The sequence below is a fragment of the Bos indicus x Bos taurus genome, chromosome 17, assembly GCF_003369695.1.
Source record: "Bos indicus x Bos taurus breed Angus x Brahman F1 hybrid chromosome 17, Bos_hybrid_MaternalHap_v2.0, whole genome shotgun sequence".
NCBI lineage: Eukaryota > Metazoa > Chordata > Mammalia > Artiodactyla > Bovidae > Bos > Bos indicus x Bos taurus.
Window position 1 is genome coordinate 70655425 of NC_040092.1, and position 18777 is coordinate 70674201.

The 18777-nt window shown below is 39.5% G+C and overlaps 1 protein-coding gene across 1 annotated transcript in view; it reads right to left on the reverse strand.

Annotated features, from left to right (window-relative positions):
* Window positions 1–13261: 13261 nt before the first annotated feature.
* Window positions 13262–18777, reverse strand: part of MAP9 (microtubule associated protein 9) — a 46051-nt gene continuing 40535 nt past the window's right edge. The window contains exon 14 of the mRNA XM_027513517.1: window positions 13262–13463. Within this exon, the coding sequence (XP_027369318.1) occupies window positions 13341–13463 (123 nt within the window). The 3' untranslated portion in view covers window positions 13262–13340. The remainder of the gene's footprint in view (window positions 13464–18777) is intronic.

Sequence of the window (18777 nt, forward strand, 5' to 3'; positions counted from 1 at the left end):
TCCCCTGGAGAAGGAAATGGCACACCTCTCCAGTATTCTTGTCTGGGAAATCCCATGGACAGAATAGCCTGGCAGGCTACAGTCCTTGGGTTCATGAAGAGTCAGACATGCCTGAACATGCACACATGTCCTTCTTTGCACCAGAAATAGAAGAATGACTAAATCTCAAGTAACTCATCACTGTAGAAGCCCTGACTTAATTCTGCAAACAATCATACCCTTGTGTACCCTGCTTTTTATAATATCCTGCCACAACTGGCATCCCCTCTTTCACAAGGTCTTCTTTTGTTTTTATCTGAAGATTTATATTTAAGGTGATAGCTGTGGCTATTTCTGGGAGTAACTCAGTTTTTCTGGGTAGTTCCCTTGTATAGAGAAGGTATACATGCTATTAACTTCTTTTTTTATCTTAGTAATCTTTTATTACAAGGGGGTTCTCAACCAAGAACCTAGAAGGACAGAGTAAAAATTGTTTTTCCTCCTATACACATAAAATGAAATACTACACAGCGATAGAAAGCAGTGAACCATTAACCAATTGAAACACCTGGATAAATCATCAGTGTATACTGTTAAGTGAAAGAATTCAGTATGAAGAGGCTGCACACAGTATGACCCCATTTATAACATTCCAGGAAAGGCAAAGCTACATAGATGGTAAGCCAATCCTGGAGTGGGGGTTTGAAGTGATACAGTAAAATGGATAACTGTCACTATGCATTTGTCTAAGACCATAGATTTGTACAGCCCAAGGGGTCCATCATAATTTATTCAAATTTAGTTATTTAGGTTGTGGGAGTGTCACAGGATGGAATACACAATATGGCAGAATGTAACCATATTAGAAATGTATGGGAAAACTCAACTGTAGGGGATGGAGTAAAAGGTGCTAACCTAAATTAACTTTGGAAATGAACAGCATCTGTAGACAAAAGGCAACCTGGACTGTCATAAACAGTGGGCTTTGTTTTATAGAGTTCTTTTCCAGGATGTAGTAGCTAAGGATGCTGAAACCTCCGCACATGTAACCTGGAAAGGAGAAATGCACAGATAAATGGCAGATGGTGGGAGCCAGGCTCCTCACTGTGGGAGTGGGAAGTTACAGATAAGCAAGGGGAAAGCCTCTACCTTCATAATCATGGATCTGGGCTCCCTGGGAGGATGACATGGGGAGTTGACTGCCCAGGAAAAAATGCACAGATCTTCACCCTGGAAAGGCCTGGCTGACATAGGAACTCAGATCCCATCTTTCCACCCATATCTGCTGCAAGCACTCAGCCCTCCATGATTTGTTAGTTGCAGCTTTTTAGATATTCTAACCCCCAGGCAGATAAAGGAGTGTAAGGGTCTTACTTACCCTTACAGTGTCCCAGAATCCAGTCCCTGAATGTTGGAGCCAGGATGGGGGTACCTGGGCCTCTAACCTGAAGCTGGCTGGAAGAAAGGAGACCAGTCCTGAGGGCCAGGATTCCCTGGAGTCTGTGAGCCCTGGTGCCCTGGTGAAATTCCTCCCCAGTGGGGACATGGGCAGGGTCTGCAGTCATTCTGTGTTCCTCTGATGAAGCCAAGCAGCACTGGTCTCAGAAATCTCTTGGCGGTGTTTCAAACAACTGGGTGGTTTTACAAATGAACAAGAGAAGGAAGCCTTCAAGTGAGTTTAGCTTACTTCTCCCTTCCCTAAACCTCCATTTGTCTAGCTCCTTGGAAACCTGAGGATAAATCTTATTAATGTTTCAAAGTCCTTATACAAGTTCTTTCCCCATCTTTCAGTAAATTGAGCTTCTTATTTAGGACAAAAACTTCAGGACATTAGACTTGACAATGATTTCCTGGTATGACACCAAACAACAATTATGACAGGCAACAACAACTATTAATAAAAAATGAGCAAATTTTGTTGCTGTTCAGTAGCTCAGTTGTGTCCAAGTCTTTGCGACTCCATGGACTGCCAGGCTTCCCTCTCCATCACCATCTCCTGGAGCTTGATCAAACTCATGTCCATCAAGTTGGTTTTGCCATCCAATCATCTCAATCTCTGTTGTACCCAGTAGGATGACTACTCTCAAAAAAACAAAACAAACAAACAAAAAAACAAAACAGAAAATAACAAATGTTGGCAAAGATATGAACAAATTGGACCCCTTGTTGGTAGGGATAGAAAATGGTATAGCCACTGTAGAAAGCACTATGGCAGTTCCTGAAGAACTTAAAAATAGGACTCTCCTGGTGGTCTAGTGGTTAAGAATCCACCTGCCAATGCAGGGGACACTGATTCTAGCCCTGGTCCGGGAAGATCCCACATGCCACAGTGCAACTAATTCCACATGCTGCAACTGATGCAACTTGCATACCTAGAACCCATGCTCTACAAAAGAAGCCACTTCAATGAGAAGCCTGCACACTGTAACTAGAGAGTAAAGAAAATGTATGTAGCCTGGTCAGTGTAATGGTCCAGATGTAATTACCATATGGCTGTGTCTTCCTAGGGCTTCCCTCATGGTTGAGATGGTAAAGAATCTGCTTGCAACATGGGAGACTGGTTTCAGTCCCTGGGTTGGGAAGATCCCCTGGAGAAGGGAATGGTTACCCACTCCAGTGGACAGAGAAGCCTGGCAGGATATAGTCCATAGGGTTGCAAAGAGTCTTTCACATATACTGAAGTAGCCCATACTAAATATGATGGGAGAAGGCAGAAAATACTCACCAAACAGCAAGGGAAGTGGTGACTAGACTTGTGATTGGGCTTAAGTCATGCATAGGTTGTCCTGGGACATAATTGCTTCCTGGTACAGATCATAGCTCAGGCTTGAGGTGTCCTGTGCATAAGACTGTTGTGGGGTTTTGTATGGTATGTGTCAGTCAAGGAGCAAGCAGGGTCAGACATATACTCAGGTCAATCAGCATCTCCTTCTCCTATCTCTTCACTAGACTCTGAGATGTCTGGAACAAATTCTCTTAAATCTATCATCCACCATTCCTCACACTCCAAAATCTTTCACCTTCACATTTATCTGAATAAAAGGCATCACCATCCACCCACTGGCCCAGGCTATGATGAAATCTTGAACTCAGTGTTGATTTTTCTCTATCCTTCATATATCATACTTAGTGCACTAGAAAAGTCTACTTTCTACCTCCTAAAACATCAAGGAGATCAAACCAGTCAATCCTAATAGAAATCAACCCTGAATATTCAATGGAAGGACTGATGCTGAAGCTGAAGCTCCAACACTTTCGCCACCTGATACAAACAGCCAACTCATTGGCAAAGACTCTAATACTGGGAAAGACTGAGGGCAAGAGGAGAAGGGGACAGCAGAGGATGAGATGGTTAGATACCATCACTGACTCAATGGACATGAGCAAACTCCGGGAGATCATGAAGGACAGGGAAGCCTGGTGTGCTGTAGTCCATGGGGTTGCAAAGAGTCAGACAGACTGAGCAGCTAAATGACAACAATGACATTTCTTTATCTGTAGCACTGATGTGATCTTACAAAATGATCCATAACACTTTTCTCATATTGTACATGTACTGCAGCAAGAAGGTTAATCCTTCTTGAAGTGAAGTCGCTCAGTCATGTCTGACTCTTTGTGACCCCATGGACTGTAGCCTACCAGGCTCCTCCATCCCTGGGATTCTCCAGGCAGGAATACTGGAGTGGGTTGCTATTTCCTTCTCCAGGAGATCTTCCCAACCCAGGGATTGAACCTGGGTCTCCCGTATTTACCATCTGAGCCACCAGGGAAGTCCAAGGAGATCAAACCAGTCAATCCTAATAGAAATCAACCCTGAATATTCATTGGAAGGACTGATGCTGAAGCTGAAGCTCCAAAACTTTCGCCACCTGATACAAACAGCCAACTCATTGGCAAAGACTCTAATACTTGTAAAGACTGAGGGCAAGAGGAGAAGAGGACAGCAGAGGATGAGATGGTTAGATGCCATCACTGACTCAATGGACATGAGCAAACTCCAGGAGATCATGAAGGACAGGGAAGCCTGGTGTGCTGCAGTCCACAGGGTCGCAAAGAGTCAGACAGACTGAGCAACTAAATGACAACAATGAAATTTCTTTATCTGTAGCACTCATGTGATCTTACAAAATGATCCATAACACTTTTCTCATATTGTACATGTACTGCAGCAAAAGGTTAATCCTCAGAGTATGAAACCTGATTAACTGTCTTAAATCCTAAGTTCCATAACCTGCTGGATGTACTGATATTTTAAAATCTGGTTACCACATATGCAGACTGATATAATTTTTTAAGAATAATAACATGTAAGTGTGAATATATTCATGTATGTGCATGTATTGTAATTTATATACTATATATATATATATATACACACACACACACGTATATACAGACATATAGCAGCATGGTAGAGAGAGAAATACAGAAAAACATAGAGAGGGACTGTACCTCTACCTTATTCACTCTTGGCTTAATTTTATGTATGTGGGAAAATGCTTTAGAAAATAAAATTTGGAAAAAATATAATATATTAACTATGATTATCTTCGGGAAATGGAATGTGGGTGATTTTTGCTATGTGCATTTTATAGTTATGTAATTGCTCTCATCTCACACGCTAGTAAAGTAATGCTCAAAATTCTCCAAGCCAGGCTTCAGCAATAGGTGAACCGTGAACTTCCAGATGTTCAAGCTGGTTTTAGAAAAGGCAGAGGAACCAGAGATCAAACTGCCAACATCCAATGGATCATCAAAAAAGCGAGAGAGTTCCAGAAAAACATCTATTTCTGCTTTATTGACTTGTCAAAACCTTTGACTGTGTGGATCACAATAAGCTGTGGAAAATTCTGAAAGAGATGGGAATACCACACCTCCTGACCTGCCTCTTGAGAAACCTACATGCAGATCAGGAAGCAACAGTTAGAACTGAGCATGGAACAACAGATTGGTTCCAGATAGGAAAAAGAGTACCTCAAGGCTGTATATTGTCACCCAGCTTATTTAACTTATATGCAGAGTACATCATGAGAAACGTTGGGCTGGAAGAAGCACAAGCTGGAATCAAGATTGCTGGGAGAAATATCAATAACCTCAGATATGCAGATGACACCACCCTTATGGCAGAAAGTGAAGAGGAACTAAAGAGCCTCTTGATGAAAGTGAATGAGGAGAGTGAAAATTTTGGCTTAAAGCTCAACATTCAGAAAACTAAGATCATGGCATCTGGTCCCATCACTTCATGGGAAGTAGATGGGGAGACAGTGGAAGCAGTGTCAGACTTTATTTTTTTGGGCTCCAAAATCACTACAGATGGTGATTGCAGCCATGAAATTAAAAGACGCTTACTCCTTGGAAGGAAAGTTATGACCAGCCTAGATAGCATATTCAAAAGCAGAGATATTACTTTGCTAACAAAGGTCCGTCTAGTCAAGGCTATGGTTTTTCCAGTGGTCATGTATGGATGTGAGAGTTGGACTGAGAAGAAAGCTGAGTGCCGAAGAATTGATGCTTTTGAATTGTGGTGTTGGAGAACTCTTGAGAGTCCCTTGGACTGCAAGGAGATCCAACCAGTCCATCCTAAAGGATATCAGTCCTGGGTATTCATTGGAAGGACTGATGCTGAAGCTGCAACTCCAGTATTTTGGCCACCTCATATGAAGAGTTGACTCATGGGAAAAGACTCTGATGCTGGGCGGGATTGGGGGCAGGAGGAGAAGGGGATGACAGAGGATGAGATGGCTGGATGGCATCACCGACTCGATGGACTTGAGTTTGAGTAAACTCCAGGAGTTGGTGATGGACAGGAAGGCCTGATGTGTTGCAATTCATGGGGTCACAAAGAGTCAGACATGAGTGAGCAACTTAACTGAACTGAACTGAACTAATAATTATGTACTTATATTACCTTTGTAATCTCTGTAGTGTTTTAAGTAATAAAAAGCTTTATGTCCAAAATTTCAGTCCTTTTAAATAAAGTTTTATAAAAAAATATGATTATTTCAGGGGCTTCCCCAGTGGCTTAGTGGTAAAGAATCCCCCTGCAATGCAGGAGCCAAGGAGATATGGGTTCGATCCCTGGGTTGGAAAGATCACCTGGAGAAGGGCTTCCTGCCTGGAGACTCCTGTGGACAGAGGAGGTGGGCTACAGTCCATAGGGTTGCAAAGAGTTGACCATGACTGAAGTAATTTAGTTGCTTCATGCACACACGATTATTTCATCTCATCATTGTTGTTCAGTTGCTAAGTCATGTACGACGCCTTGTGACCCCATGGGCTGCAGCACACCAGGCTCATCTGTGCTTCACTATCTCCCCGAGTTTCATAAAATTCATGGTCATTGAGTCAGTGATGCTCTCTAGTCGTCTCGTCCTCTGATGTCCCCTTCTGCTTTTGCCTTCAGTCTTTCCCAGGGTCTTTTCCAGTGAGTCAGCACTTCAAACCAGGTGGCCAAAGTATTGGAGCTTCAGCTTCAGCATTGGTCCTTCCCATGAATTTTTGAAAATTGAGTTTTAAGCCAGCTTTTTCACTCTCCTCTCTGAATCTTCATCAAGAGTCACTTTAGTTCTTCTTCACTTTCTGGTATTAGAGTGGCATTATCTGTAGATCTGAGGTTATTGATATTTCTCCCAGCAATTCTCATTTCCATCTTGTGGTCCATCCAGTCCAGCATTCTGCATGATGTACTCTGAATATAAGTTAAATAAGCGGGGTGACAATGTATAGCCTTGACACCTTCCTTTCCCAACTTGGAACCAGTCAGTTGTTCCATGTCCAGTTCTGTTGCTTCCAGACCTGCACACAGGTTTCTCAGGATAGGTAAGGTGGTCTGGTACTTCAATCTCTTTAAGAATTTTCCACAATATGTTGTGATCTATACAGTCAAAGGCTTTAGAGTAGTCAATGAATCAGATAGTTTTCTGGAACTCCCTTGCTTTCTCTATGATCCAATGAATGTTGGCAATTTTACTGCTGGTTCCTCTGCCTCTTCAAAAACCCTGCTTGTACATCTGGATAGTCTCAGTTCATATACTGATGAAGCCTAGGTTGAAAGATTTTGAGCATAACCTTCCTAGCATGTAAAATTAGCACAATTGTATGGTAGTTTGAGCATTCTTTGGCACTGCCTTTCTTTAGGATTGGAATGAAAACTATTTCCAATCCTATGGCCACTGCTGAATTTTCCAAATTTGTTGACATATTTTGTGCAGCACTTTAAGAGAATCATCTTTTAGGATTTGAAATAGCTCAGCTGGAATTTCATCACCCCCACTAGCTTTGTTCCTAGTAATGCTTTCTAAAGCCCACTTGACTTCACACTCCAGGATGTCTGGTTCTAGTTGAGTGACCACTGGTTATACAGGTCATTAGGACCTTTCTTGTATAGTTCTCACTGCATTCTTGCCACCTCTTAATTTGTTATCCTTCTGTTAGGTATTTACCATTTCTATCCTTTATGACCCCTATCCTTGCATGAAATGTTCCTTTTCTATTTCCAGTTTTCTTGAATAGATCTCTAGTCTTTCCATTCTTTTGTTTTCCTCTATTTCTTTGCATTGTTTATTTAAGAAGTTCTTCTTATCTCCCCTTGCTATTTTCTGGAACTCTGAATTCAGTTATGCATATCTTTTTCTTTTGCCATTGCCTTTTGCTTCTCTTCTTTCCTCAATTATTTGTAAACCCTTCTCAGAGAACCACTTTGACTTCTTGGATTTTTCTTTGGGATGGTTTTGATCACTGGCTCCTGCACATGCTATAAATGTCCATCGATAGTTCTTCAGGCACTCTGTCTACCAGATCTAATCCTTTGATCTATTCATCACCTCCACTGTATAATCATAAAGGATTTGATTTAGGTCATACGTCAATGGCCTACTGCTTTTCCCTATTTTCTTCAATTTAAGCCTGAATTTTGCAGTAAGGAGCTGGTGATCTGAGCCACAGTCAGTTCCAGGTCTTATTTGTAGCCCTTTAGCCCACAAATAAAACTAATACAATATTTCCTATCATTATGAAATGAAACTTGGACTCAGTAAATATCACCCAATAAAATACATGTTGAATGATTCACTTTTAATGCATCATATGAAATTATGCTACTAAACATCAGACATTAAACACATCTCCTAAAATAATTCTTAAAACATCATTTAGGAAGAGTTTAGTTCACTCGTCAACATTATACAACTACATGTAATACATATGTTTCAAAATAACCAAATAACATGAAATTTTAACATAAAAAGAATTCAGAGAAATCTCCAGTTAAATGTTACATAACATTCTTTATTTCTGGTAGCCAGTGTATCCAGGATGCAGGATACTTGATAGTATCTTTGCTTTGCATAGAATGGAGGCATGTGGGTTTAAATATTTTTTAATACAGCATTATTGAAAGCAGAGTCAAAATTAAATTCAGGACAGTGAGTTTCTTTGCACTAGTTTATTCTTGGGAATGATTTTGAGAAATATCAATTTCTCCTATTTTGTAAAATTCTTTTTCTCTACTGTATCTTAGCCCATGATTCAGCATTTTAAAAACTACAGTATTTCCCCACATTTTCCATGAGAATGTAGGTGCACAAACAGCTCTGATCTGAGGTTATGGAGAAGGCTGTGGAAGAGCAAGGACACATCTGAGAGTATAAAAATCAATGACATTAATAATGGCAGATTATCAAAACTGTAGAATGGTGGACAATCTACAGCTGGGAAACCTGATACCTGAGTTGTAATTCTAGATTTCTTATGGTCCTTTGTGTGAGAACAGGCAAGTGCAAGGCTTTGGAAATCAGTTTCTTTAACTTAGAAATAAGAATTTGGACCAGGTTTATTAAAATCTCTTTCAGATGCATAGTTGTATCACTCTATGGTACCAAACTTTGGACATGTAACTAACAGCTACTGCTTTGGCAACAGTGAAAAACATCAGTTTCAACACTATTTAAAACAGTAAATGAACTACTCACATTTTCAAAATGTGGTGCAATACAAATCATTGGAATACTGCTATCCCCGAACAATTCTTACTTTCTTTTTCTTTATAATTTTATTTATGTATTTGTTTTTGGCTGTGCTGGGTCTTCATTGCCTCACGGACCTTTCTCTGTCCATACCTGCAGCGAGTGAGGCTGCTCTCTTTAGCTGTGTTGTCTGGGCTTCTCACTGAAGTGGCCTCTCCTGTTGCGGAGCACAGGTTTTAGGTTGCACAGATGTCCACAGTTGCAGTATATGGGCTCAGCAGTTGCGGCTCCAGGGCCCTAGAACACAGGCTCAGGAGTTGTTGGGCACAGGTTTTGTTATTCCGAGGCATGTGGGATCTTCCTGGAATGTGGATCAAACCTGTGTATGCTCCTCTGGCAGGCAGATTCTTTACCACTGAGCCACCAGTGAAGCCCTAGTTCTTATTTTCTTACATTAAGAAAATTTTAACCTCTTCCTGATCTAACATGCCATATCATTTCTTTTTATTTATGTAACACTAATTTTCTTGGTTATTATGAACTTTGATTCTGAATAAAATGGTGGCGCTAGTGGTAAAGAACCTGCCTGCCAATGAAGGAGACATAGGAAACTTGGATTCGACTCCCTGGATCAGGAAGATCCCCTGGAGAAGGAAATGGCAACCCATTCCAGTATTCTTGCTTGGAGAATCCCATGGGCAGAGGAGCCTGGTGGGCTACAGTCATAGGGTCACAAAGAGTCAGACACAACTGAAGTGACTTAGCACAGTTTCCTTGGTTATTATGAAACTTCAGTTCTGAATAAAATTTTATCTTTTACTATCATTAAAATTTCTAGGGAAATTGTTATCAGTAATGTTTTAAAATATTCATTAAATTGCTCTTTACTTGAAAGTGTCAGCATTTTTCAAGTACTCAATACAGTTTACAAAAGTAGAAGTTTAATCTGAAAATCTGTAGGGTTTTAGTGTTTTTAATTTGAATTAATATTCCCTCATATTCCCAGGTGGTGCAGTGGTAAAGAATCCACCTGCCAAGGCAGAAGAAACAGGAGACAGCCAGTTCAGTCTCTGGGTGAGGAAGATTTCCTGGAAGAGAAGGAAATGGCAACCCACTCCAGTATTCTTGCCTGGAAAATACCACGGACAGAGGAGTCTGCCAGGCTCCTGGGGTTGCAAAGAGTTGGACATGATTGAGCACACACATATTTTAAGAAAAACTTAATAAATGTTAATGATATTGATATCTGATCATTTTAAAAGAAATACACGGAAATCATATGCCTTAAAAAGATAAACATCTTCCAGAGAATATTATCAGGCTTGATTTGTCTCTTCGGACCTCAAAAAGTAAATTCACTCAGCTCTCAGAACTAAGGTTTATTTCTGCTACAGGAGAAGAGGTTATTTCATTCTGTTAGACCATTCAATCAGTACAGCTTGCTGTAAACAGGAAATAATATTTTATTTAGCATAGTAAGATGAAAATTCTATTTGAGAGAAATGACTTGTTGGGTCTTTGACAACACCTCAGTTTCCCTTTTCATTTACCTCACAAGAATGCTATGGAATTACTATTTAGATTTCTTTTTAGAAGTCCCAAATGCAGGTCATCTCTATATTTTCTTTTGAGTGCTACAACTAGGCTGTCCAGGGAAGCAGAGATTTATTCTTGTACATCAGTCATGTGCAATGTTAACTTACCATTATCAGCCCCATCCATGTTAATCTTGTCACAAACATGAGATGGGGAAACACACGGCTCAGCATAAGAAGTAAATGAAAACAATGAACACTTACTTATTAAGCCTTTCCTTATGCTTTGTTAATTAACTATAATGTGATAACTATTAATTCACTAAGCATGATAAATTAGAAGAAAATGGTCAGGATGCTGAAGAAAATATTTCATGTGAAATCTATCACACACATAGTGAAGATCTCAGCCATAAAAGTAGATGTACTTTTTTCTATTTTTCTTTACCTCCATGGAATTTGCAAATATCTTTTAAGCTCTAAATAGCTAATTCAATACAATACATACTTAATCTATTCTGTTTTATTTATGATTTATTTTTTAAAATCTGTAGCACTGATGTGATCTTACAGAGATATGCATGACATTTTTCCTACTTTGCACACCCACTGAAGCAAGCAGGCTAATCCTCAGAGTGTGAAACCTCCTGAATAACTGTCTCAAAGTCTAAGTTTCTTAATCGACTGGGTATTCTGACATTCAGTTAATAGACATGGGCATTTGAACTAACTCAAATATTATAAATTCCTTTTTTACATTTTTGATTGATTTCTATCTCAGTACTTTTATCTGCAAAATGAAGATAATAACATATACTCTGAATAGCTGTTGTAAAGACAAAAAAATAATACTTGTAAAGATCTAGTAGAGAGTATACAACAGATGCTTAATAAACAGTAATTTTACTCTCATCTACTACTGCATTGCCTCACTGGTTAAAGCAGTGTTTCAACTCAGAGCATACACTTGGTCTGTGATAAACTAGATGACAAGTATGAGTACGATTAATGAGGACATGCAGAGATCAAATAAATACATACTTTGGACATTTTCTACAAATTATCTTTTCATAATTTCTTCTAAATTTAAGTTATATGATTCTAGATTAGCTAAGAGGACAAAAATTGTCTATCATTTTTATGGCTTTAGTCTAGAAAATAACAGTTATAATGACCCTGGACTCTTGTGAAATTTCCATAACTAACGTATACCACTACTATGAAATGGACATCTTTTGATATCAATGAAATGATAAAGTGAGATAAAATTTAGGAGATACAGTTTAGAGGTCTACTCATAAAGTGCCTATGATTGTCATTTTAGCAGGAACAGATAAAGTACACTCATATTAAAACATAAGGTAACATTCTTAAATAAAATTCCTTGATGATTTGAATGATTCTACTGTAACTACTGCCTCAGCTGACCAAAATTCTAAGTTGTACAGTGTAAATGCAACTACTTTGAGCTAAAGGCTAGTTTTAGAAGAAATAGTATATGTATACTGCGGTAATCATTCATTTTAAAACGTGAATCTAGATGTGCAGTCAATCATTCAGAAATTTAATTATTTCTATGATTAAGGTACTAGATGATTTTCTTTTGATATTGGGGAATAAACACACTTAAATAACATGCACAGGTTAGTGCAAGTCATCATGGATCATCAGACTGTAAGAATTATCAGGACATGATAAAGGGTTATATATTTCAATGGTTAAAAGCAATCTGATTATTAGCTCTTCATTTTTGGCAATTTACCAGATGGCACAGTAGTAATCTGCCTGCCAATGCAGGAGACACAAGAGACGTGGGTTTGATTCCTGGGTCAGGAAGATCCCCTAGAGAAGGAAATGACAACCCACTTCAGTACTCTTGCCTGGAAAATCCCATGGACAGAGGAACCTGGCGGGATACAGCCCATGGGGTTGAAAAAGGTCAGTCAGATGCAACTGAGACGCAAGCACACACACACATCTAGAGATAAAAATACCTTCATTGCTTTCACTGAGTAAACTCCAAAGCATCTTTTTCATTGTCAGCAGAAATGATCAGCATTAATTAAAACAGACTCTTCTAACAATAAATAACTGAATGAATAGCTTTAAAGTTAGTTTGGCTAAAATAGTTGAACTGATAAATAACTAAATAAGGCAAGAATCAGTTCAGTTCAGTTCAGTCACTCAGAGTCTCTGACTCTTTGCCACCCCCATGGACTGCAGCACGCCAGGCCTGTTTGTCTATCACCAACTCCCGGAGTTTACTCAAACTCATGTCCATTGAGTTGGTGATGCCATCCAACCATCTCATCCTCTGTGGTCCCCTTCTCCTCCTGCCTTCAATCTTTCCAAGAATCCAGGTCTTTTCAAATGAGTCAGTTTTTTGCATCAGGTGGCCAAAGTATTGGAGTTTCAGCTTCAGCATCAGTCATTCCAATGAATATTCAGGACTGATTTCCTTTAGGATGGACTGGGTGGATCTCCTTGCTGTCCAAGAGACTCTCAAGAGTCTTCTCCAATACCACAGTTCAAACGCAATTCTTTGGTGCTCAGCTTTCTTTATAGTCTGACTCTCACATCCATACATGACTACTGGAAAAACCATAACTTAGACTAGCCAGACCTTTGTTGACAAAGTAATGTCACTACTTTTTAATATGCTGTCTAGGTTGGTCATAGCTGTCTAGGTTGGTCATAGCTTTTCTTCCAAGGAGCAAGTGTCTTTTACTTTCATGGCTGCAGTCACCATCTGCAGTGATTTTGGAGCCCCCCAAAATAAAGCCTGTCACTGTTTCCATCGTTTCCCCATCTATTTGTCATGAAGTGATGGGGCCAGATGCCATGATCTTAGTTTTCAGAATTATCAAAACACTTTTGAGAACACAGTTCTACTTGGAGGGCTCCATGGAGGAAGTGTCTCATTTTCAAGAAAGGGATGGTGTTTCTTTTGTTTTCGTTCAATTCTTTCCTTCCTTTCTTTTTTTTCCTAAAGAGAAAAGAAAAAACTATAAATTTATATACAAATATGACCATTATTTTAAAATCAAGTTGCTTGCTCAAGAACAAAATAATCATTATAAGGTATTTAAATGTCATTTGTTAGCTTTGTTAAGTCATGTCTGATTCTTTTCAACCCCATGTACTGCAGCATGCCAGGTTTCCCTGTCCTTCAGTATCTTCTGGAGTTTGCTCAAACTCATGTCCATTGAGTTGGTGATGCTATCTAACCATCTCATCCTATGCAGCCCTCTTCTTTCCTTGCCCTCAATCTTTCCCAGCGTCAGGGTCTTTTCCAATGAATTGGCTCTTTGAATCAGGTAGTCAAAGTACTGGAGCTTCAGTTTCAGCATCAATCCTTCTAATAAATATTCAGGGATGATTTCCTTTAGGATTTGATCTTCTTGCTGTTCAAGGGACTCTGAAAAGTCTTCTCTGGCACCACGATTTGAAAGCATCAATTGCTCAGTGTTCAGTCTTTTTTATGGTCCAACTCTCACATCCATACATGACTACTGGAAAAATCATAGCTTTGACTATTTGGACCTTGGTTGGCAAAGTGATGTCTCTGTTTTTCAATATGCTGTCTAGGTTTGCCACGGAGAAGGCAATGGCACCCCACTCCAGTACTCTTGCCTGGAAAATCCCATGGGTGGAGGAGCCTGGTAGGCTGCAGTCCATGGGGTCGCTAAGAGTCGGACACGATGGAGGGACTTCACTTTCACTTTTCACTTTCATGCATTGGAGAAGAAAATGGCAACCCACTCCAGTGTTCTTGCCTGGAGAATCCCAGGGATGGGGGAGCCTAGTGGGATGCTGTCTATGGGGTCACACAGAGTTGGACATGACTGAAGTGACTTAGCTTAGCTTAGCCATAGATTTTCTTCCAAGGAGAAAGCATCTTTTAATTTCATGGTTGCAGTCACTATCCAGTGACTTTGAAGTCCATGAAAACAAAGTCTGTTACTGGTTCCACTTTCTCCCCATCTATTTGCCATGAAGTGATGGGACCAGAATGACATGATTTTAGTTTTTTGAATGTTGAGTTTTAAGCCAGCCTTTTCACTCTCCTCTTTCACCCTCATCAAGAGACTCTTTAGTTCCTCTTTGCTTTCTGCCATTAGAGTGGTATCATCTGCATATCTAAGGTTGTTGATGTTTCTCCCAGTAATCTTGATTCCAGCTTGTGAGTCATCAGCCTGGCATTTTGCATGATGTCCTCTGCATAGAAGTACAATAGGTGGGTGACAATATATAGCCTTGATGTACTCCATTCCCAATTTTGAGTCCGTTGTTCCATGTCTGGTTCTAACTGTTGCTTTTTGATCTACATACAGATTTCTCAGGAGACAGGTAAGGTGGTCTGGTATTCCCATCCCTTGAAGAATTTTCCACAGTTTGTAGTGATCCACACAGTCAAAGGATTTAGCAGAGTCAATGAAACAGAAATAAATGTTTTTCTCAGTTCAGTTTAGTTGCTCATTCATGTCTGACTTTTTGCAACCCCATGCCAGGCTTCCCTTTCCATCACCAACTTCTGGAGCTTGCCCAAATTCATGTCCATCCAGTCAGTGATACCATCCAACCATCTCATCCTCTGTCATCCCCTTCTCCTCCTGCCTTCCATCTTTCTCAGAGTGAAGGTCGTTTCCAATGAGTCAGTCCTTCACATCAGGTGGCCAAAGTACTGGAGCTTCAGCTTAAGCATCTGTCCTTCCAATGACTATTCAGGACTGATTTCCTTTAGGATTGACTGATTTGATTTCCTTGCAGTCCAAGGGACTCTCAAGAGTTTTCTCCAACACAGTTCAAAAGCATTAATTTTTTTGGCACTCAGCTTTCTTTATAGTCCAACTCACATCCATACATGACTACTGGAAAAACCATAGCTTTGACTATACAGACCTTTATCTGCAAAATAATGTCTCTGCTTTTTAATATGCTGTCTATATTGGTCATAGCTTTTCTTCCAAGGAACAAGCATCTTTTAATTTCATGGCTGCAGTCACCATCTGCAGTGATTTTGGAGACCAAGAAAATAAAGTTTCTCACTGTTTCCGTTGTTTCCCCATGTATTTGCCATGAAGTGATGGGACAAGATGCCATGATCTTAGTTTCTTGAATGTTGAACTTTAAGCCAACTTTTGCACTCTCCTCTTTCACTTTCATCAGCACACTGTTTAGTTCTTCGTTTTTAGCCATAAGGGTGGTATCATCTGCATATCATGTATTTCTGGAAATCCCTTAATTGGTTAGACAGCAATAGCAGCTAGGGAATGTTGCTGATTTATAAGTATACTATCAACAGGTATTAGCACACCACTTAATTTTTTTAAATATTAAAAGTGATAATATTTTAAAAGAATTATGTAAAATAGGAAGAAAAAGACCTGTAATTCCATAATTCAAAGAGAATAATTGTCAGAAGTTAGTGATGACTTTTGGAAAACAGAGTCTCAGAAATAAATTACTAGATGCAAAGGTTGAGTATGTGATGGCAGCAGAAGATACTTCAGTGTTTACAGATATTTGAATATTGAGGCTCATATTTCTTTGCTTATTATTGAGCTTGAGCATCTTTTCACTTGTTTAGTCTTCTTGTGAATTTTTTGTGCAATTATTTGCTCATCTAACTGCATGGGTATCAGTGTTTACAATTTTTAGCAATTTTCATATTTTCGTGTAATGCATATTATCCTTGTAGCATTTTATCTATATTATTTTTAGTCCTTAATTTTTTTTTAAAAATTAATATTTCAACCATAGACAACTTTAAAGAGTAATACAGTTAAAATCTGTACACTCACTACCTGCCTTTTGAAATAAAACATGATCAATACTTGTGCAGCCCTTGTATCCTTTCTCTCACTGCACTTGTTTTTTCTCTACCCTCCAGACCTAACCATTACTCTGAATGTAGTGCTATAGTTGCAGTACATCTCAATACCTTTATCATGCATGCATTCATCCCAAATAACAAGTTTTTGGCAGATTTTTAAAATTTATGCAAAAAGGTGTTACTGTTGGAGTCTCAAGAGTCTTCTCCAGCAACACAATTTGAAAGCATCAATTTTAAATCAATGCTAAATGGCATCATACTATATATTCTTTGGCAACTGTCTTCTGTATCATTTTATCTCTAAGATAAATCTATATAGAGTCATAGTTCTAATTCAGTGAGGCACAGAATCCTAGTATATCAACATATCACAATTTACAACACACGTATTTTGGTCTTGAAGACATGATGTCCTAATGTTTTCTTCCCACACAAAGACAATGCTGCTGTAAACGTCTGATTCCTTGTGCTTGAAAGTCAAGAATCTCCATATACATGCCTAGGAAAGAAAATGCCAGTTTGTAGGGTATGAATATGTACGGATTTGCTGGATGACAACGATTTATTTTCCAAAGTGGTAGAAAATTATCGTCCAACAACCTATCAATCAGCAGTCAATTCAGTTGCTCATTCGTGTCCAACTCTTTGAAACCCCATGAACTGCAGCACGCCAGGCCTCTCTGTCCATCAGCAACACCAGGAGCCCACCCAAACTGATGTCCACTGAGTTGGTGATGCCATCTAACCATCTCATCCTCTGGGTTCCCCTTCTCCTCCTGCCTTCAATCTTTCCCAACGTCAGGATCTTTTCAAGAGTCAGCTCTGTGCATAAGGTGGCCAAAATAGTGGAGTTTTAGCTTCAACATCAGTCCTTCCAATGAACACCAAGGACTGATTTCTGTTAGGATGGACTGGTTGGATCTCCTTGCAGTCCAAGGGACTCACAAGAGTCTTCTCTAACACCACAGTTCAAAAGCATCAATTCTTTGGCACTCAGCTTTCTTTATAGTCCAACTCTCACAACCATACATGACTACTGGAAAAACCATAGCCTTGACTAGATGGACCTTTGTGGACAAAGTAATGTCTCTGCTTTTTATATGCTGTCTAGGTTGCCCATAACTTTCCTTCCAAGGAGTAAGCATCTTTTAATTTCATGGCTGCAATCACCATCTGCAGTGATTTAGGAGCCCAGAAAAATAAAGTCTGACACTGTTTCCACTGTTTCCCCATCTATTTCCCATGAAGTGATGGGACCAGATGCCATGATCTTCGTTTTCTGAATGTTGAGCTTTAAGCCAATTTTTTCACTCTCCTCATTCACTTTCATCAAGAGGCTTTTTAGTTCCTCTTCAGTTTCTGCCATAAGGGTGGTGTCACCTGCATATCTGAGGTTATTGATATTTCTCCTGGCAATCTTGATTCCAGCTTGTGCTTCCTCCAGGCAAGCGTTTCTCATGATGTACTCTGCAAAGAAGTTAAATAAGCAGGGTGACAGTATACAGCTTTGATGTACTCCTTTTCCTATTTAGAACCAGTCTGTTGTTCCATGTCCAGTTCTAACCGTTGCTTCTTGACCTGCATAAAGTTTTCTCAAGAGGCAGGTCAGGTGGTCTGGTATTCCCATCTCTTTCAAAATTTTCCATAGTTTATTGTGGCCACACAGTCAAAGGCTTTGGCATAGTCAATAAAACAGAAATAGATGTTTCTTTGGAACTCTCTTGCTTTTTCGATGATCCAGCAAATGTTGGCAATTTGATTTCTGGTTCCTCTGCCTTTTCTAAAACCAGCTTGGACATCTGGAAGTTCATGATTCATGTATTGCTGAAGTCTGCCCTGGAGAATTTTGAGCATTATTTTACTAGTGTGTGAGATGAGTGCAATTATGCAGTAGTTTGAGCATTCTTTGGCATTGCCTTTCTTCAGGATTGGAATGAAAACTGACCTTTTTCCAGTCCTGTGGTCACTGCTGAGTTTTCCAAATTTGCTGACACACTGAGTGCAGCACTTTCACAGCATCATCTTTTAAGGTCTGAAATAGCTCAACTGGAATTCCATCACCTACACTAGCTTTGTTCATAGTGATACTTCCTAAGGCCCAATTGACTTCAAATTCCAGGATGACTGGCTCTAGGTGATCACACCGTTGTGATTATCTGGGTTATGAAGATCTTTTTTGTACAGTTTTTCTGTGTATTCTTGCCACCTCTTAATATCTTCTGCTTCTGTTAGGTCCATACCATTTCTGTCCTTTATTGAGCCCATCTTTGCATGAAACGTTCCCTTGGTATCTCTAATTTTCTTGAAGAGATCTCTAGTCTTTCCCATTCTGTTGTTTTCCTCTATTTCTTTGCATTGATCGCTGAGGAAGGCTTTCTTATATCTCCTTGCTATTCTTTGGAACTCTGCATTCAGATGCTTATATCTTTCCTTTTCTCCTTTGCTTTTCACTTCTCTTCTTTTC